The following is a 21,574-nucleotide window of genomic DNA, read 5'->3' as shown; positions in this document are numbered from 1 at the left end:
TAAATGAGAATGGGCCCTTATGGTATCAGGCACTGCATGAGCCTTGAAAAATAGGCAGCTTGTGCCCAAGGGAATGTGGAGGCCAAACCCTAAATTCAGACATGATCTCCTGGGAGCTGAAGTTTGCCTTGTACAGGCTCTTGATGGACTCTGTTTCCCACTCATGCCTATTTTGAGGACCCCTACTTATGGGTCTGAGACACATTCTGCTGAATTTGATAGGAACCTTCTTAAGAGAGAGGTATTGTTCACTACCAACAATACCACGTTCACAGACGGCCATTTTTAGACTGTTTCCATGATGCAGAGCACGTTGAAATTGCAACAAAGCTCCCATGGGTCTGGAGGAGGGCACCATTTAAGAGCAGTGGGAAAAAGAGACAGAATATGGAAAAAAAACCTGTAAAAACCAGCCGGAAATATCCACTTTAAATTTAGGCCAAGCATTAATGACACTAAAACAACAGAGAAAGAGAGAGAGGGGGACGGAGAAATATTCCAGTGCTTAAGCAAAACTCTGAAATAGAATTATGGTTCTGCAAAGGCGTAAACCTTACAAAAGTTCAGTTGACTTGTATGATTTTGACTGACCACTTTCGTGGATTATAGTCTTATCAGAATTCAAACCAAATAATTACTTTCAGTGTTTTCTGTCATGAAATTACTGCTAAATACATGCTTATTCCTGTGTCTTAAAAGAGTATTCAGGGCACATACTTATTTTTTCCTCCTTACATTGTGATTGCTATACCTATATAGTCCATTAAATCCTTTAACTTATGCCCTTCATCATTAAGTAGCAAAGCCATGTTTTAGAGATGGGCAAAGAAAGGAAAAAAGAAGCATTTGTGGGTACGTTATTACATTTTTATTTTTTTCCCTACTGATCTATGTCCACATTCTCCTTTTTTTTAATTTCTCACTGAATGTTTGTCCAAATGGTGTTTTTCAGTGCACCAGTCCTGGGGAATTGCTATTCTTTGTATAGATACTGCTATGAGCATACTGATATGGGGGCTTGTCTTTGTTCAAGAAGATCAAGACATCAATCAGAAAATAAAATCAAAATAACCCCACGGTACTCAGGTGACAAATCATACAGTCTGAATAACAACAAGGACCTGACATTAAGCCCCAAAAGTCACTGGAGCCACACATAGACAGACTGAACGCATACAGCCCTGCCAGAAGATATGGCAAGAACAGCTGAATGTCATAGGTATGCAATCTATTACACAGTTAAAAAGCCCTGTAGCAGAGCAGCAAATGTATGCTTACAGGTCATGTGAAAACAAAAATAAGCCCTTTGGAACTAAGGAATTCTTCCTTTACTCCATCACCTTTACTTGGCTCTAGGATTTACTAAGAAACCCCCCACACAGTGTTTAGATGAAAACACTGGCCTCACTGAAGTCAGTAGGACTTATGCCACTGCCTTCAACAGGCTCATGATATCACTCCTGCAATGGCACTCCAGCCAATGGCATCTGTTAATGACCAGCATCAGTGGATAGCTGAGTTGGTTTTTTAGATACCTGTGTATGAACTTGGGTTGTTTAATTATCTGTGCTGGTTCCCCTAAAGTAATACAATGTAGTCCCCAGAAAGTGAGGCTCATCAAACTTTCACCCTTGTTGCTCTCTATCTTGTTCTTGCTATCCATTAGTTCTTTCACATGAAGTTTCTGTACCATTAAAAAAGATAATAATAACCCTCTCCACCCCCCCATGCCAGTCCTGCTTTAAGCACTGGTTAACAAGGGTCTCTAGAGATCAGGGCCGAGTGCTCCCTGCTCTGGAGGCTGAACAGCCATTTCCCCAATATTGCCGCCACTGACAGCAAAAGCTACTCGGGATCCAAACTCAAATTGCCCCAAATGACAGTATAACGTCTGGTCTAACAGCTTTGCTCTTAATCCTTTCATAGACTCCTCAAATCACTTATTTTCTAGCACATGATTCAGTGCTATGTCAGCTCATGGGGTGATAGTCTATGTAATATTGGATACTCAGGTAACGGGATAGAGGCCATGCTGACACCACAACTACCTGTTTGCATGGTCCTGGTTGAGCTGGGTACAGAGCAGTTGCAGAGCCACTATCTCCAGTCTCTTGGTTGTCATTTCCTAGGGGTCTGAGACCTGGCAGATGAAGGGTCATCTGAATCTGACAACTAATTCACCAAGCAGGAGCAAAGCTTTAGTATTGCTTGGAAGAGTAGAAAGCTCTGCTTATAGCATCAGACAGGGACACCACACACTCAAAGCTGTGCATGTGAGGTACCTTTTCATGTGCACTCATTGTGTCTGCCTGACAAGCTGAGTATATTTTACACCCCTATGATTTATCTGGTCATATCATCATTATTCTAGACTGCCACATCTAGAGTAATACATCCAAATGCCAGAGATCAAGGGAGCAGAGGGAAAATGTATTGTTTGGTTAAATTTTAGAAGCAGCTACATGGGAACAGTGTTTTAAAAACAAAACTGGCCAAACTGTCTGTTTCTTAACACTCACCTAAAGCGATGGCAGGAGCATTTCCATACAGCGTTTCATCCTCGAAACTCTGAATCTGAAAAGGAAGAGAGGAGGAACAATTATTAATGATGGTAATGATTATGCCTTATTATGAGGGGGGGTAGGACTAAAAACAGGAAAAAAAATCTCTACATTTCCATGTGAAAATGTAAAATCTTTCAGATGATTCTTTTTTGGTTGCTTCCTCTTTAAAGTATTTGTTTTTGTCATAAACCACACTCTAGTCTCAGAACCTTTCCAAGCCTTGCTCAAAGTCATCAATACATGAAGGTTCCCAACATGTAAATACACTGACAATCTTGTTTGAACAGCCTCAAAGAAATATCCCTAGGAAAAAAAAAATTACTTACTAGAAGGAACCCAAGGAAATGTAACCATATGGAAGCAAATTCTTGCCAGAGAGTGCATGTAAGGTTGGGATTTCTTTTTGCTCTAGGAACGAAGACCCATTTGACTTTTTCATAGTATGAAGGGAACATCTTGTCACGGTGCTGCATAAACTCCTTCAGAAAAATGCTTAATAGAAAAGGGAACCTTATAGATACAAGTAACACATGAACACACATGTTGTGTAGCTCAAGAGATCTCTAAACCCCTCATTGTCAAAAGCTACAACAATACAAGAGAAGGATTTGCCCCATACATCTCCTACTGGCCATTGCCAGGCTAACAGTTTAGGTGGCCTGATTGTTTCAGTCATTATACTGTTCTTACAGCCTTAACTTAACTATGTGGTAGAGGACACTCAGAAGTTAAACAATATACACCCTGTCTAATTTGAGCATACAGCATTCACCAAATTGTCTTGGACATCAAACTGGGCAATTTATGTTCATCAGTATTTACTGCTCAGTCAATGTCATCACATTTGTGTGAGCCTCTACTCACAGAGCTGCGAGTCATAGAACCACAGAATAGTTGGGTTGGAAAGGACCTTAAGATCACCTCACAACAAACTATGTCACCCAAGGCTCTGTCCAACTTGGCCTTGAACACCACCAGGGATGGAGCATTCACAACCTCCCTGGGCAACCCATTCCAGTGCCTCACCACCCTTACAGTAAAGAATTTCCTCCTTATACCCAATCTAAACTTCCCCTGTTGAAGTTTTAACCCGTTACCCCTTGTCCTGACACTAGAGTCCCTAATGGAGAGTCCCTCCACAGAATCCTTACTGGCCCCCTTTCAGATACTGGAAGGCTGCTATGAGGTCTCCATGCAGCCTTCCCTTCTCCAGGCTGAACAGCCAAAACTTTCTCAGCCTGTCTTCATACGGGAGGTGCTCCAGTCCCCTGATCATCCTCGTGGCCCTTCTCTGGACTTGCTCCAACAGTTCCATGTCCTTTTTATGTTGAGGACACCAGAACTGCTCACAATATTCCAAGTAAGGTCTTCAGCATGTTAAGTGCTATACAGAGACATATGGGCTGCTCTGAGACTATAAATTTACTGTGCTGGACATCTCTGAAAGACACCCTCTTCCCCACGGAGGCTGATAATCAGGCCCGTGCTGATTCTTGAGTCTGAAAGCTGCACCAAACCTTTCACAGAAAAACACAAAAGACACCTTTGGAAGGACTTGGAAAGATAAATATTCTTTCCTCAGGAAGAATGCCATCTTAACCTGACCTTTTCCAAAGCTTTAAGGAATTGAAAACTTTTTTAAACCTCCCACCTTTTCCTGTCACTTGCTGCTCTCTCTTTCCTTTCCTTCCTCCCTTCTCTTTTCTCCTTTCCTCCCTCCCTCTCATTCTCCACATATTTTCAGGGGATCTTCAACCATTCCATTTCTCCTCCTTTCTTTGATTCTTACAGTAGAGCCTAGTTTTTGGACTCCTTCCTTTTCCTTGCTCTTGAAGGATGGCTGGAAAAGCATTAGTATCCCTGTTGGCATCCCAGTGGAGTCTGTATGATTGGAGAGTATCCTGTCATTGCCCTTTTTCTGCAGTATATGGCCAGAAAAACTGCTGCTCATATAACAACTCTGGAAGTAAGAAAGAGACTGGCAAGTATCCTGGTCTCTGCTACTTCATGTTGAACACCCACTGACAGCCCACTGCTGCTAAAACATACAGGGAGCTGAGTATCATGGACTTCACAGACTGGATATGTGAACAAGCTGCTGTTCTGAGTTATTCTGGTTCTAAGATGCTCAGCTTACAGAGCGATAAAGTATTTCAAACACTGCTAGAAAATCAAGGCTAATCTTGTGACGAAACTTTCTGAAAGAGCATACCAGAAAATGAGCTGAGGGGGTGAAAAAAAGATAGGGAAAAAAAACCCAAACCTGGTTAATGATTGGATCTATAAAAAATATCCTTTACCATATGTATTAGTGTTCCTGCAACCTCTTTCTATTAAAAAAAACCCACCAACCTAGCAGTACATAAAACACATTGGCATCTTCACACTATCATACTGGTTGAATGAATCCTATCTCAGTAACTTCAGCGCCAACTTCTTTGACAGTCTCCTAACACAAAGACAATTTAAACTAATCAAAACCCCAATGAGCAGTGTAAATCCTACTGCTCTTTCCCATAGTGCTGCTTCATGGTGCTTGTTGAAAATAACTTAGCTTCTGTCCTCAAAAAGGGAATCCAAACTTACACCGTAAATATGGGTAGTGATACATTGCTAGCACAGTACACCTCACCTCTTCCATTTCAAATGAGTCTGGCAGCTTGCAGTTCAGGTTGGCCACTTTTTTAAGTGTGTGGGCTACAAGCAAAGGTGGCTCTTTTCTTGGCCTGTCTTTAGCAGGTACCTCAGACACAGGAGAAAGGTGGAGCGGTTTTGCAACTTGCTGTGATGGAGCCCAGGCTTTCCCTGATGGAGCCAGTGAACGCTGGGATGTGGGATATGCTGAGGCACCTTTGTCTCTGGGAGTTTGCCCCTTGGTCAGACAGTTCAATGTAACATGTGCAGAAGAGTATGCCTGGACTGTTCCCCTCTCAGCAGTATCTGCACTAGAGCAGGGCTGCTCTTTCCTGCTGGGCAAGTTGGCTTCTCCAGGTGCCAGTGAGCCCTGTTTCAGCTGCAGTGTCTGCCGAGAAGCCCTTTTCAGGAGCTGTCCTATTCTTCTCCGTTTTGCTTGTGTCACCACAGGTCTGCTCCTCGTAGTATCCAGGAGATTGGTCTGCTGGGTATTGATGCCGGTCAGCAGCGATGAGAGTGCACTCGTTACATGGTCAAGTACTTCCAGCTGTCGAAAACGTTCTTAAGTTTGGCAGAATGGAAGGCAACATGGTTATTTAAAGGTGTAATTTGAAATAATCAGGTACAATGATTATCAAACTTGTCATTGCCAAGAAACATAACAAGTATCTCATTCAAAAGTGCCTAAATTTTTCCATTTGCTTCCAGAGGATCCATTCAGGCTACATACAGACGTCACTGCATAGTTCTTTTTATTAGGCAAACACACAACATTGAATTTGTTGGGTCAAGTGCAGCTGAATGCTGTTTTGTGTGAATAAAGGTTACAGAATCCAGCCTGAAATTCTCCGCTTGGCTGGGCCAGACTTGGATGCTGGTTTTTGAGGACTTATTAAAATTCATGTGAATAAAGTTATTAAAATCTGATCTCCAATGTTTACAGCTGGCACCTGTCCAGGATAACTGCAAAATGCATATAGGCATTAACTGACAAAAATTGACCGCAGAAGCTGTGTTCCTGATTTCACAACAGCGCAAAGCAAAACCCTTATCCCCCAGAAACTCATAGCCAATGTTGAATAAAGGTTCCCAGATTCTTTTCACTGTACCACCCTCCTGTAATTTCAGGGTCATTTTTTAAAATGGCATAACATCTAAAGAGAAGAAAATCTTTTTTTCTCTAAGGGATGCAGAGATTTCCATCACTACAACATTATGAAGTTATTTATACAAAGAAACACAATGCATTTGCTTGCATGTTGTTTTTGTACCTGTCCTGAGGCAATGACCATGTCACCAGGACTCCTCCTTCCTTGAGCGATTCATTGAGGACAGTAGATGGCAAAAGCTAACTTTCTTGGCTGCCATTTCTCTTAGAGAGCAGCCAAATTTACTGCATGCAGTCTGCATGCAGGCTGTTGCTAATGCTGCTTCACTGACAATTAGACAACAAGGGGATATTTAACATGGATCTGAGCTGGTGCTTTGCTTTGGGGACCAATACTGTGACATATATCTCCTGATAGCTACTATATCTCAGGAATATTCCTTTTTGTCTCTGTCCCAGACATTGCCTGATTTGTAACACTGAAGGAAAATATGGCTGCTTTTTAAGATATACAGGCAAAGGTCTCACCTGATATGGCTTAAAGGAGATACACACAGTGCTGTGTAGTTTCCATTTGCATAAATTTGGGGCATCAGACTAAGCAATTTTGGGTTTTGTACATTCATGTTGCTACCATATGCTTTCTGTGTAAAGCACATTTTATCCTCAGTATTTCATCTGGTTCCCACTACATCAGGCCATAAAAATGCAAAATGCTAATCTCATTTGACTGACGGTGGCACAGCAGTCCAGTCCTTCTTTGGGCTTGAACCAGAACCAGACTTGCTGCAATTTGAAATAGTTTTTACACACTGTTTAGCTTTTGTGAGTCATTTCAAAGAGCTTGGGACACCTAAAGAACCAATCAAGCTACACCAGACATAGTAAATGAACAACAGAAAAAAATCCCATTGCTCACGTGAACTGTAATAAATACATGGGTCATAAAGAAATGATGTCAGGGGCAGCCTTGCTCCGTGGACTGTTTCCCTCCAGGCAAGCAGTCCCTTCAGTTTTTAGGTGTGCTCTCCAAGGATCATTTCTCAAATAGGCAAGAGGCTGGTAAGATTTCTTTAATCCTTGCAGACCAGTCTAAAACTGTAGCACAGATGACATACTAAAGGACGTAAATGAGGATTTATTTTCACCAGAAACTTCAGCCAAAAATTCAAATGGCCATGCTGTAAAAATGATCAATGAATTTTCAATAGAATCTATGTATTTTATAGGGCTTCTAATGACTTTACGATCAACCACTTTATAATACAGGAAGAGAAGCTCACCATTTTGCTCCTCCTACCTTAAATGTATAACATTACATAGGCTGATGTAGTAATATCCGTGGAAGAGTTGAAAAGTCTTCAGTAGGCCCACAGTGCAATGAAATAATGTAGAACACTGCCAAAACCAGCAGGAAATTTTCAATCAAGATCTTTTTTGAACAGCAAATGGCAGACTTTGGAGAAAAAAAAAACAACCCCAAAGCTTTCAGCGGGGAAATCAAGAATTGCTCTTTCTCCTCAGGAAAAGGAAAAATGAAATGTCAGCAGTGTCTACTTTGTCATACGTTAAAATATTTTTCCTTTATTTTTTAGACTGTTTCAGCTTGAGTCCTGGCAATACTGAATCAAAGCCTGAATTGAAGCTGTACTTCAGAGAATGCATTTAGCAATTTACATTTAATTTTTCTTCTAGGGCTGTATTTACAGGCTGACGTATGTATCTTCTTGACATACAGGCTTCTGTATATATTTGTGACCTGTGCTTGTCATGGCAGAACCATGTATCATGGGAAATGGTGTCCACCTAGTACACTCATCTCACAGAGGATAGTGAGACTTGAACTACAGCTCCAGTGAGGGGCTTGCAGCAGTTGAGTCAGAAATGAGTTTGAAAATGAGTGTGAAAAATCCACTGGAACAAGACACCAAACCCGACATAGATTTAGATATGGCAGTAAGAACAGGTGGCACTGAAATGTGGTGGGGTTTCATATTATTAAGTGTCAGATTGAAACATTTCAACATTTCTGAACTAAGGCATTCAGAAACTTGAAGTTTTCAAAGAATTTGGGGAGCAATATATTCAGAAGCATAACTACTTTTCACTTGAGACCATTTCTGATTGTCAAGAGGCTACTTCCTCAGCTGAGAAGTCAAATATCACTTCTAATGAGGTCAGTAACATTTTCTCAGCTGGCTAAAGATTGAGATAAACTTTTCTTTTGGATCTGGCTGAGAAACTGAAAGGGTGATCGATGTTTTTGAAAATGCACCTTAGTCTTGTGAATGAAACCTTTTAAAAACCCTCTCTGACAATGGTGGAGAAACAGAACTAAGTGAGGGAACAATGTAACTCTATAACGATCCACATGTATTTTAAAAGGTCTAATCAGCAGTAAAGGAGGCCTAGAAAACTATATTCAGCTGCAGGGAAGAGCCAGACATAAACAGAAAAAGGCTGCACTGGGAAATGAATTAAATATGAAAGTGGAGAGGGAACACCCTGCTATGGAAGTCCTTGGTTTCTCTCACCCCTCTCTCCTTCTTTCTTTCAGGTTTCTTGTCTTCCATACTGTAACTATAATCTTTCTCCTTGTTTCTCACTTTCTCAGAATAACACATTGCACCAAATCAATTAAGTTTCTCTGCTGATTCAGAGAACAGGAGAAAGTAAACAGACAATCAGATAACCTCTCAGGTATTCACTAACTCAGATTAAACAATTTCTTCGTTTTCCATGGCTAGAGACAAATGAGAGGGATTCAGACTGTATTTGCATTGAAATGGCTCAGTGGTAATAAACTTAACAGGGTGACAATAACTGAATTCATTCAGCACATCTCTGGGAACAGTCATTCAATGCAGTCTTGGAATCTCTACAGGTGGTGCATGGTCTGCCTCATTTTGGCACTTTCATTCCAATGCCCTGGTGAAGAAGTCCTCCAACAGTAAGGAATCTAGAGTTCCCTTATTTGTTCACGGAGAGGTAAATGCCAACGGACATCTCTAGAATTGAACCTTCTACTGAAGGTCTTTTTTCCGAGGCATCTTCTGGAGACCTTCAAAAGCACCTGTTCTCCTCATTGCCATTACAAGACAATGTAGGCATCTGCCTGAAAATACAGGTGCAGTTTTAGGACTGAAGACAGATAGATTAGGTCCCACTCTAAGATGCAATCCATTTTAAAATCTAATAAACATGAATTTGCCACTCACTCCTTCTTGCTAGGCATCATTGAAAAATCATTAGACAAACTAAGGTTGGCAAGATTGAAATAAACCCCAACATTCTGAAAACAAATGCCTTTTGAGGATATTCCTGATACATCCCTTTTTAGCTGTAAGTCCTCTCCTGGAACACCGGCTATAGGAAGGTACTTGTGCAAGATTACCTCCATGGTCACTGAGACAGACTGGCTTCTTCTGAGAGGTGTTTTAAGTGGTATCTGGATGATCACCCGCAGGAGTTGGCTGACTCTCTTCACTTGCTATGGGGAGAGATAGACTCCACAGTGACTAAGCCCCTTGAGATGATGCTTCAGCTAAATGGCTATAATATGGTACAACGAACCAGGCTTATGTTAATCACCACATATACGGAAAGATAGCAAAAAGAGAAGAGGTAAGTATTCCTGAAGGATCAGTTCCACCTCTCTGGATCTGATGTTCTCAGCCCAGGCACATACTTTGGAGGCCTAAGCAGATGGTGTGAAAATCCCCTCCCAAACTGTCAAAAGCAAGATAATATGTTTTGATGGACATCACACCCACCAAAACAGAAATTCAGATCCTATCTTACTTCACAGCAACTCCCCCGTACAGATAAGATATTAGCATGTACTAAGAGAGCTCCCATTGAGGATGACTGCAGGACGAGTCATTAAATTCACACCTTGGCTTACCACTGCCTGGCTTCAACGCCTTCCCTCAGAGGCTCTTCCTCTTGCTTTCATTCCCTTCTAGTTCTCTACCTTCTTCCCTGAGGTCTCCATCCATTATCCATTCACACTGATTATCTCTGATCCCTCTCTCTCTGTCTCAGAGGAGTTGCAGAGAGAAGAAGAGTGAGAGCAGAGAAACCTGTTTGATGTGTCAGTTTGCTGTAAATATTGAAATGTGTGCACGGATCTTGCTATAAAAAAAAAGAGAGGAAGAGAGAAAAACACATTTTCCACAATGCTCTGACATTTCTGTTTCAATTCTTATTCCATCCATATTGCTTTCTTGGTGTAATTCTAAATGGGAATGCATGGGCTATGTGAGAGATCCTGCTTTGCTGAGCATCTTAAGTAAACAGAAGATTTCAAGAGCCATCTGGCTATACTGTGCAACAAACATGAGGGGAAATGATGTCAAAATTGGACTTTTCAGATTGGTGATACACCAGCAAAATAACTATGCTGTTTTAATGCAGATATGTCTTTAAGCTGAGGACCTTGTATTCATTTTTCAACTGCAAATACACAAAAAGAGAACAAAACCCATCTAAATGAATAAAAGACTGTGTGTTTTAAATGGTGAAATTTTATAGGACTTAAAATATGATCCTCATCTATATCTTAGGGCATATTTGAACCACAAAACTGTAGGTTCCATGTAGAGATTTGTGGGTCTGATGCACAAGCTTTGGCAGCTCTAGTCATGGGAAGTTAAGGTCTTATCTGCTCTGTGCATTTCCCTGTGAGAAGGGTCCTGTGCCCAGCAAGGGGAAAGGCCTGGCTGAATTCAAAATCCACTATATTGGCTTACACCACAAATGATGATGGGTACACACTAACGTGCTCCCAGTGAAGTGGCTGAGGCAATGAGCTCATGTTCAATTCTTCAGCCTCTGGGACATCAGTGACAATCTCTGGTGGTGGGGTGTGTTTTACAGGGAATAGGCAGTTATGCTTTAAAATGCCACAAGCTGGTAGCTTCAGCACATAAATCAGAGCCCACAGCTGAGGAGAGCTACACAATATTTCTGTTGTATTAGGAAGTACCATTGCTAGAGAGGGGTACCTGAGGATCCTCAATGTTTCCTGAATACATGCTCCTTTTTCACATTTTTTTTTTTCAGAAAACTCTAGCAGTTTCCATGCTATTTATGGTTAAAAATTCTGCTTTTCCAAAATGTCTTCCCTTACCATACAGGTTTGGCCTCTCAATGTCCATCCGCTGCTTCTGAGCTTCCAAGAAGACTCGGATATTGATCCCTTTTGCTACAGAAGCACCACTGAGGAACCGAGGAGGGATTTTAGTGCAGACGTCAGGTTCTTCTGTACCAAAGCCCAAATCAAGCAGAATCTCCACTGGATCCTTTTCCCAGAGTGTCAGCCATTCAGTGATGCTGCAGTGAAAACATTGGGATTATTTACACCACTGTTTTGGTACCACTTTTCTCTTGCAGAGTCTATCATATGGTCTCACTTTTATTAAATGATTATCTTCCCTTCTTATCTCTTCTTGTGGATGCTTCTGCTTAAGTGAAAGTAGCATTTCTCAGTCACATTGCTAAGAGATTAATACACGTTCCTCCCCCAGAGGAACTTGGTGGCACTGGATCTAGGTATCTTAGCAAGGAGAACACTAATAAAAGGTGTAGGTTCACAGCTCTGCAAGGTCACTTCTCTCCAGACACAATACCGATAAAGCCCACTGCAGTTTCAGGTAGGTTTTGGTTTTTTACTGGTACAAATGCATTTGAGACCAGCCACCTGTTAAGAAGGTTATTTTGAGCTTGTTTTAAATAAATGAGGATATGCCTTTTACAACTATAACCTAGACTCTGTATTCAAAATTGTACTCACATTTGTTGATCCCTAGATGGGCTTATATTATATATACCTATATATATATATATATATATATATACACACACGCTTTTATATAAGGTATAGTGTAATACCTTATATATATAATGTATAATAATAATATAAGGTATAATATAATACCTTATATTCCTAGCTGGAAATATGTGGAAATAACTAACCTCTGGGGTGCACCAGTAAGCAAGTTGGAAGAGCTGAGACTCTTGCATCTTGACATAACCGGACTTTCTGAAAACTCTTGGAGGGACCTGGTTGGAAAAAAACAACAATGAAATGTGTTTACTCATGTGTTCCTCTGGGATGTCATTATGATTTTTTCCTAGAGTAAACATTTGCATTTTCTCTTGGTTTATAATAATACATAATAGCGATGCCTTAGAAGGAGAGTCGGCATGAGAGCATGGCAATACACTTATTCTCAAGAACAGTATGTTACAGTAGGTGTGAGAATGTAGGTGTGAGGTACCAGTAAATGCTAATTATAAAGGTGGCAGAATGGCTCACTTTTGACAGATGGTAAATCTTTGAGGAACCTTTAGGGAGCATGGTTTCTCTAGCCACCTACTTCAAAAGATATAATTGCTCTTAACAAAGTTTTGGAGAGACAAGGCACAATGATTTGCAGCAACAGGAGTGGCACCTGAGAACAATTCTGTGCTTTGCTTCTCATTGTGTATGTATCCACTAATCTGCAGATAAATAACTGCTTTTCAGAACCTTCTCACTGCTAAAGAAATTTCCTGCAGCATGGGAGTCTTTCTTGATATGTAAAACAACATGGTTTTGTTATACCCAAGCTTAACTTTACCTACACATACCTATCAAGGTCAGCAGCAAATGTTTATATACAGTGCATTGCATTGATATTTTTACCATTGCAGCTTATCCATCAGCTCACTTCTTAAACAGGCCGGGAGGTATATGCAGACATTTGAATCTACACTGTAGCTATCAATTTGGGGGAGGAAAAAAAAAAATAAAGAAACTAAAATTCATTCTTTTGTCAAAAGGAAAAGGAAGCACAAATAATTTATAACAGAGCTATCTGGTGTCTGACACCTACCTCCTGTAGCTTTGCACCGTTATTTGTACCATTTCTGGTACCGACAGGGAATCTGCAAATGCGAAGAAATTAAAATAATTTATTTTCTTACCTTTTCTTCCCATCAAAACAACAATGCATCAAACTAGAGAAAAGACCAAAAGACTGATTCCATTATATAAGGAAACATTTTAACCCAAGTGCCCAAGTTGCAGAACAATGTCGTTGTGGGAAGCTCAACGCAGAGTCTACGTTAGTCATAGGTAAATGCAACACATGTCAATAAGAAGGTGAAGATAGGTGTCTCTACATTTCATAAACCAGTAGCAGTACACTCCAAACCCCTTCTATTTAAAAGTAAGTAGTATCAATTGAGTTTTGGTAGCTGCTGCAGAGACATTGAAGATATACATAGAGCAGATATGGTGAAAAAAATTAATTTCTGCTTTTCTAGTAACCGCCCTCTCCCAGCAATTAAAATACACTGTTTTAAATACTCATTCCAGCAGAACTGGTACAACTTCTTTTGTGTATAACAGTTTTTCAAGTCTAATCCACTGAAATTTTTTGAGTATTCGGGAATATTGATTTCTCTAGGCTGTGCATAGAATCATAGAATAGTTAGGGTTGGAAAGGACCTCAAGATCATCAAGTTCCAACCCCCTTCCCATGGGCAGGGACACCTCACACTAAACCATATCACCCAAGGCCTTGTCCAACCTGGTCTTGAACACCGCCAGGGGTGGAGCATTCATAACCTCCCTGGGCAACATAGTCCAGTGCCTCACCACCGTAACAGGAAAGAACTTCCTCCTTATATCCAACCTAAACTTCCCCTGTTTAAGTTTTAACCCATTACCCCTTGTCCTATCACTACAGTCCCTAATGAAGAGTCCCTCCCCAGCATCCCTATGCATCACGCTCTAAATGTGTTTGAGAGGAGGGAAACAGTTGCAGGACGCTTAGAGTTTCTGAAGGAGAAAATATTTGCCCAAGAACTAATAACATTGTTTAATGGACTCCAAGTGTGCTATATTTACGATGATGAAATGGGCATAAATAAGATGCAAATATACAGTGCCTGTAGTTGTCACTTCCCTCTTAACACCACAATAACACACTTATTGACCTTCTGAAAGTTGGGGTAACATTAGCCTAGCAAGCAGCAGTAGACGTTCTTCCAGTATCTGAAAGGGGGCTATAGGGTTGCTGGGGATGGACTATTCATTAGGGACTGTAGTGACAGGACAAGGGGTAACGGGTTAAAACTTAAACAGGGGAAGTTTAGATTGGATATAAGGAGGAAATTCTTTCCTGTTAGAGCGGTGAGGCACTGGAATGGGTTGCCCAGGGAGGTTATGAATGCTCCATCCCTGGCAGTGTTCAAGTCTAGCTTGGAAGAAGCCTTGGGTGATATGGTTTAGTGTGAGGTGTCCCTGCCCATGGCAGGGGGGTTGGAACTGGGTGATCTGAAGGTCCTTTCCAACCCTAACTATTCTATGAGTCTATGATTCTGCATTCCACAAGATTAATATATTTTTATTTTCTAGCTTTTAAAATTTTCTTTTCCATTTAACAAAATCGTGTCAATAAAGAAGGAGAAAACATCCTTTCATGTTCTCTGCTGGATTATTCTTCCGCTCATAAATTCTAACATAAGTTCCTTCTGGCTTACTCAGTGCAAGGATATCCATTCAAATTGAGAACATAAAGGTTACTGACATCCTGTAATTTGCCATGGTAACATAAATGAGACTTTCTAGCAGCAAACTGAGCATAATTTGAATAAGAATCAGCTACTTCTTGTATACTATTTCCTACTCATGTGCCAACAGAAGATGTAGATTCACCATAAAAATGCAAGAGAATGTAAAAACTAAGATCTGAAAGTGAGAGTTAATACAATTTTTCCCTAGTAGCACGTAGGCACTCCTCTCTGTAACGGAACATTATACCACAAACTGGCTGCTGCTGTGATTTTCTCAATACCTCATATTGTCAGGAGTGAACAAAAAAAAGGGTTGCCAAATAAAACTCCTAGTACTGTAAAACACTGGCCAGGGTGTTAAGTAAATAATTTAATGATGAGAAACCTGTTTTTTTTCAGGAGGTTTAGGAAGTAGCAGGTCAGCAAAAAGTCAAACATGCAGTATTTGATAGGATACAGTAAGTTGAGTAAGAGGCAGTAGCTGGTGCGGCTGTACTCTCAAACCAGGCAAAGACAAGGTGTGAAACCTTAACTACCATTTGCAGGCTAAACTAAGTTGAATTGTCCTGTACTGCTGTGGGTCAAGAACATGCCAATGTACTGTTACCAAGGCTAAGCCATCTAACCTGTTAAGTGGTAGTGAGCTGCTTAGGAGCCCTTGTGACTAGGACAAACTTTGCCCCTCTAGGTTGTGTAGCATGGACCTTTTCAGTCATGGGTAGAGTCTCCACTTTCTTTAATGAGAAGACTCTCATAAGAAGTTCCTAATGAGGATAGAGCTTGACATTTTGAAATATTAGAGTTTGTTTTCTCCATATTTAAGAGGTCACAGAAATAGTAATGGGGAGGGTACGGTATTTACATTTCCTGATCTGTGTAAGTATTTTGTTCCTGACACAAGAAACACTGAATCTCATTACCAAACTGGAAGATACTTTGGGGGAAATAATGCCCTTTAGAAATCTGTCAGAAAACCTTATGAAAACAAACAAACAAACAGAAAATACTTTGTAAACCAACTGTGGTGCTAATTGGTGCTCTGTTTACTGCACATCTAAGTATATCTTTGCTTATGAATAATATATTTTGATAAGCAAAACATGGCCTCTGATACTTGAGGGAAGATAAGGCATTTTAGCCTCAGTAATCTCTGATTAACAAGAAATGAGATTAAATCACATATTGTTGAACTGCATCTTCTACTTGAGAACCCAATAAACAAAAAACCTGGATATGGAAGCACTGAAAATAATATTTCGGGCTTCCAAAAGCACTAAAAATGTGGAAATTTTCAGGAGGTGATTTGGTCTTCTGTATCCTTTCCTGAAAAAAATGTTGAATTCACTACATTCACCAAATCAGAAAAGCAGATGAGAACAAGCAAGAGTTCTGCATTCAGGTCAGGCAGAATTGCAGTCACTTGAAACTCTTGTACCATAACTTCCAGACCACTGTGCAAACCCATCCTAGAGACCTTCACTCCTTCAGCAGAAGAAAATCAAATCATGCCAGTGGAGGTGAGCTTAAGTCTTTCCTACTGAAGATCTCATGGGAGAATTTTCTTGCTATGACACCAAATGGAGGAAAAAATACACTGCTTATCCATGGGTACTACATTTTCCCAATAGCCCCCCTCCTGAGAACTGTGGTGTTTGACATTTACAGTTAAGAGTCTTTATTGGAAATTATAAATGGCATTCTCTCCTACCTGCCTACTCTTGGCCTTGCAGCTTATCCTTACCTATAGATAGACTGTAAAACAAAAACCATTAAAAAAAGCAAAGAAATTAATGGCCCCAAGAGAACTGCTACTCTTTCCTGAGAAGGGATGAGGTTAGAGAGACAGTTTGATGGGGCATTTAAGGCATGGATGAGCTGGGTGGGATGACTGGTAGATAAACAGACCTATAGGCTCAACCTTCTTTCCTGCCTGTGAACATCACCTACTTTCTCCTCAACATACATTGTCCTCTGTTAAGAGATTCAAATCTTGAGTTAATTCTTGAAACAAAGCCGATGAAATTTTTGCATTCTGCGTAAGTCTGTCACTATTGAACTTAATTTTTACCAAGAATCTAATTAAATCAGCATGTCTGGGGCAGGAGTGAGAAAAATGGAAGCAAAAACCTTTTCAGTGCATCACGCAAGAGGCATCTTATCTGTATAATACTGTGTCTGCACATGGTGACATGGTAATTATTCATGACACCAGTCCTGCAATGCATGAGTTTGGCTGACTTGGCCTTATTCTGCTACTGGAAAATGCTGATATGACTGATGCAGACAATTACCATTACTTGTTTTGCTTCTCATCTTACTTTCAAACATCATTCTATTTTCTTTTTTCTTCTCTGGCAAAACACTGCATCTAACTTAAATACACTTCAGCTGCGCTTGCTTATGCAGTGAGTGCATGAAGTCATACCTAAAAGTTTATTGGAAATACCAGTCTTTCAGACTTCATTTCTATCCTGAAGAAGGACAGAAAGTTTAAAAATATCAGAATTTTGGTGAACAAAACTCCTCCAAATTTAAGTAAGTTCAAGGTTAAACTGTATTTTCCTATAGTAGCACATTGCCTCAAGGCGTGGTAGCTTTGTGTAATCAGTTTGCGCCATAAATTATATTCATGCAGCAGGGTATGTCTCCCCTGGGACACACAGCACTGCAAAATTCCCATGGTATAGCAAATAGCTTGATCAGAAAGCTATCCAGAAACATGATGGGAAATGCTTTCCTTCAAAGAATACTCTGGAAATGAACAGAGCACTGAGATACATTTCTCACGAGGCACTAGGTCATAAATAAGACATATTGTTTCAGACTGAAGACTTGTGAAAGAGCGAAAGAAAAAGCTAATCTTTTGGTTGAAATCGTCCAGAGCAGGGGTCACAATTTCCCTACTGGACATTTTATTATTACAGAAATTCTATTTCTTATTTGGAGAAATCAGGCAACAAATAATAATGTGACTCAAACTTAAAAAACACAGTAATTCAACCAGTGATTAATATTTTCCTCTATAGAGTCTTCTAAAACTGAAAGCAGAGATGTAATGTAAAGTGTTGCCAATAAATTCATAACGATTAACCACCCTATTGTGCTGTTTCTTTTTTGGTGGACCCTGGAATGCATGATAAATACTGGGAAAAGGCTCTAGTAATTTCCTTTACTAAGGTGAGGGCTTGTAAAGACTGAAAGAATGGGCTAACAACATTCTTTGTGCAGAGTATGGGATATGCAGCAAGAACTGTTTTTCCAAGTGCTTGGGCAGAGAGAATCCAGTCTTAACTACTTTCTTTGGCCTCTCAAAGTCCTTCCAGTAGGAGCATTGCAATTACACTATAATGGTAAGAAAATATCTGCTGCTGCATTTGGTCAAAGAGAAAAACTGCAAGGAAACGGAGCCTCCCACCTGTCAGAGAAGTTGCCAGGAGAAATGCCTGTGCAACAGAAGGAGGTCAAAGAAAGAACAGTAGTATTTGGGGGGAATAAAGGAAGAGAGTGAGGCAGAAGGACCATTTTATCATGTTTGGATGACTTACAGTGGAGGAGATGCAATGACACACCATCTCAGGGTTAGAAGTCAAAGTTTAGAGCTAGTTTCCTCATTGAGTAATCCACCCACCTGATTCTCCTTTGCACAGCCATTTACAGGAGGACACAATGAAGGTAAGATGCTACAATGGGACTAAACTGTAAATGACAGAACATGAAGGGCAGTAAAGTTTGGCCCCAGATGTGGGAAGTACAGAGGTAACTTCCATTACATTTAATTAGTGCTATCACTATTAATTTCCTGTGCGTAGACAGCAGAAGACATCCTTTTGATTTCAAATTAATTAACACATAATGATTAATCTGATAGGGTACATCTTTTCAGGCAAGAGTGTCCTCTTGATCACAGTTTGGGTGCCAGCACCACTCATCATCTGTGTGTTTTAATTTCTAACTGCTCTCCAGAAGCAAATTTAGCTCTGCAAATCTGTCGATGGAATGAATGACTGGCTGGTTTCCATGTTCTGTGTGTTTTGTTCATTTGATAACACACTGAGAACATCTTGGAAATATTTTTTTTTTTAATAATTATTTAAGTCTTTCCCTTTCCCCCCTCTCCTCAAAGGAGGTTCTGAGGTAGAACTGAGGACCCTGCACCAGCAAGAAATCTGTACCAGCTCTTTACTACAGAATGCAAGAAATAAGTTTATAAAACCTGATCAACACATGAACAGTTCATGGCAGGTTCCCAGATAGATTTGTCTCACTTCAGTTGCCAGCATTTAACGAAACAATTCTCCTTGCCACCAACTACAGTAAAGTGTGTTTGTTTCACTGAAACAGGATCTTGAACTTCATCAGCTTTACATGATATTCCTCACACTGTATGATACCTGCTGGATAGTGCTGTTAATATCACTCTTCCCTTTCCATTTGTCAAGTGATTACCCAGTCACACTTGGTTAATATTTATCCACTTTCTTTAGACATTTATGAATGCAAACATCTCCATATCCATATCCAGGTGCATCAATACTTGAGTAGACAGCCTACAGTTAACTTTAATATTGAGAACTATACAACTAAACTTGCAATTGTACAGACATGAATTAGGAGCTAGCAGCAAGTCTGAGATACTTGGAGTTAGGAAAGCCTTTATGTTCCCAAGATATTCCATATCCATCCAGAAAAGTAACTAAGCGTATTTACGGTGACTGGTCTGTTTAGCATGACAGCAGAACACTAAGTATGCTTATGACACATGGAATAAACAGGAGAAAAAAACCTGTTTTTTTCAGATCTCATAGCTAGGATGAGAAGTTTTTCCATTATCAACTCTATGAATTCTTATATAGTTTCTGAATCAATCGCTACATTTAGGTAATCATTAAAAAAGAGAAAAAAATGGCAGGAATACAGCAAAGATTCTTCATACTATTACTGTGGAGTCATTTATGTGATGTAGCTGTGTTCTGCATTCTGCATAAAAGCTATGCTTTTTATGGCAGCTCCATCAGTGAGAAAGCTCACAGTACCCATCTACCCATCTCTACTCCAGTAAATGAGAAGAAAGATACACCTAGCACGGTGCCCTCAGGCAGGAGTAATCATAATTTCTGGTGTGTAATATTCATTCTTTTCAGTTGCCATTTACAACAACAAACTACTGCTTGAACACTGAGGACTCCTGCTTTTACTGTCTTACTCAGAAACAAAAGAAGATGACAAAAGCCTTTTCAGTCTTTAAAATTAGGACTTGACTTTGGACAGCTAAATGAAGTTGAGGCCACCTTTCCCTACCTATCAAAGTGGTAGTTGTTAACCACACTGAAATTGCAGCTACTGTAGGAAGGTATTAGTTTATTTTGTCGCAGCATGCCTACCATTTGTTTGCATTGAAAGAAAGGAAGGACACTCAGTTTGATATTCAAAGCACCCCTGCAACATCCATGTGAAAACTCACAAGGGAGTGAAGCCTTCCTGGAAGTGTTCCAGGTAGTGAAAGCTGTAATAACACTTCAAGCCTTCTCATATGTTGGTAAATATAAATTTGTGTAGGGTTCTGTCTGTGTGAAGTCTTTGGTAAAATTCCTGCTCAGAAGCTACAATATCAACTTGTTCTGCTCTTTTCAAAGTAGAAGTCCTGGGGCTGGTTGAGAAAATCAGTGTTGCTCATTGTGAATAACCCCATTGGAAGGTGAAGTTATCGTGCTGCATTTAACTCACTCTTAACTGAGAAGAAACATTACAGATAACAGTAAATAACAGTAGCTAAAGATGATTCCATTTGAAACTGCATAAGATTGTGCTGAAGAAGGAGAGAAAGAGTTGTGGTTTAAGCCTTCAAGATACATAATAGAAAAATGCATAAATTTGGTGCACAAGGCAACAGAACAACAGTGAAAACAGAAACAACAACAATAAGTGCAGTACATGCAGTTTGAGTCTGATCCCAAAACATACCCTGGCTGGTCAAAAGAAGCTATGAAATACATAAAAGCTCTTTTAACTGGAATTCAACCCAGAAATTATAAATAAATAAATACATAAATATTTCCCACCTCATATCTTACAGCTCAGAATAGAAAAGAAAAAAAGAAAAAAAAAAGCTTTCTAAAATTTTGACCACTACAATGAAAAAATTGATAAGCTCCAACCTGTATGGCTCAATCCAGCTGCTAATATAATGGAATAGTTGAAGGCTGGTGCATCTGCGCCTCTGCGCTGCCACCGACTCAAAGTCTGCAAAACTGAAGGACAAGAGCTGTTGTTCTTGGCTTAGCTTTGTACTCCTATTAGTTGTTGTCGTTTTTCTTTAAAGATACCAGGAAGGGCAAGGAAAGGCTGTTTGCCAAGAAGTGGTGCTTAAGTTGACAGTTCAGACAGATGATCGATTGCTAGCCTCAAAGCAGAAGCACAGACAGGTCTAGATTTAAGAACAGGAACTCTAGAAATAAACGAGAAAGAGAGGGTAAAGGATTACAGGCAGCGATAACTCAATGTGAATTAGGGAAAGAAAGCAGAAGTTTCTTTGGTTGCTTCCATTCCCAAGAAATATATTGCTGTCCCTTTAACGCTGTATGCCTCTTTGGCACATATACCAAGGGAAGGATTACACTTTGCTAAGGAAGTAATGCAAACTTGTCTTCATTTGGTTACCATGGATATGGCATTACGTGAGACAAAGCCTACCATTTGCATTGCA

At 40.1% G+C, this 21,574-nt stretch overlaps 1 protein-coding gene across 1 annotated transcript in view; it reads right to left on the bottom strand.

Moving 5' to 3' along the window:
* ITPRID1 (ITPR interacting domain containing 1) overlaps nt 1-21,296 on the bottom strand; it is a 43,291-nt gene extending 21,995 nt beyond the window's left edge. Inside the window, exons 1-6 of the mRNA XM_061464725.1 lie at nt 21,027-21,296; nt 13,185-13,236; nt 12,283-12,369; nt 11,438-11,640; nt 5,197-5,759; nt 2,520-2,574 (exon numbers count right to left, since the gene is read on the bottom strand). Of these exons, the coding sequence (XP_061320709.1) occupies nt 2,520-2,574; nt 5,197-5,759; nt 11,438-11,640; nt 12,283-12,369; nt 13,185-13,216 (940 nt within the window). The 5' untranslated portion in view covers nt 13,217-13,236; nt 21,027-21,296. The remainder of the gene's footprint in view (nt 1-2,519; nt 2,575-5,196; nt 5,760-11,437; nt 11,641-12,282; nt 12,370-13,184; nt 13,237-21,026) is intronic.
* Between the last annotated feature and the right edge of the window lie 278 nt (nt 21,297-21,574).

This window comes from Pezoporus flaviventris, unplaced genomic scaffold (genome assembly GCF_033815535.1).
Source record: "Pezoporus flaviventris isolate CSIRO_AGI_PZ_B2104156 unplaced genomic scaffold, CSIRO_AGI_Pfla_v1 ptg000037l, whole genome shotgun sequence".
In the NCBI taxonomy this organism is placed as follows: Eukaryota; Metazoa; Chordata; class Aves; order Psittaciformes; family Psittacidae; genus Pezoporus; species Pezoporus flaviventris.
Note: the sequence above shows the minus strand (reverse complement) of the source record. Positions and strands in the feature narration are given on the sequence as shown.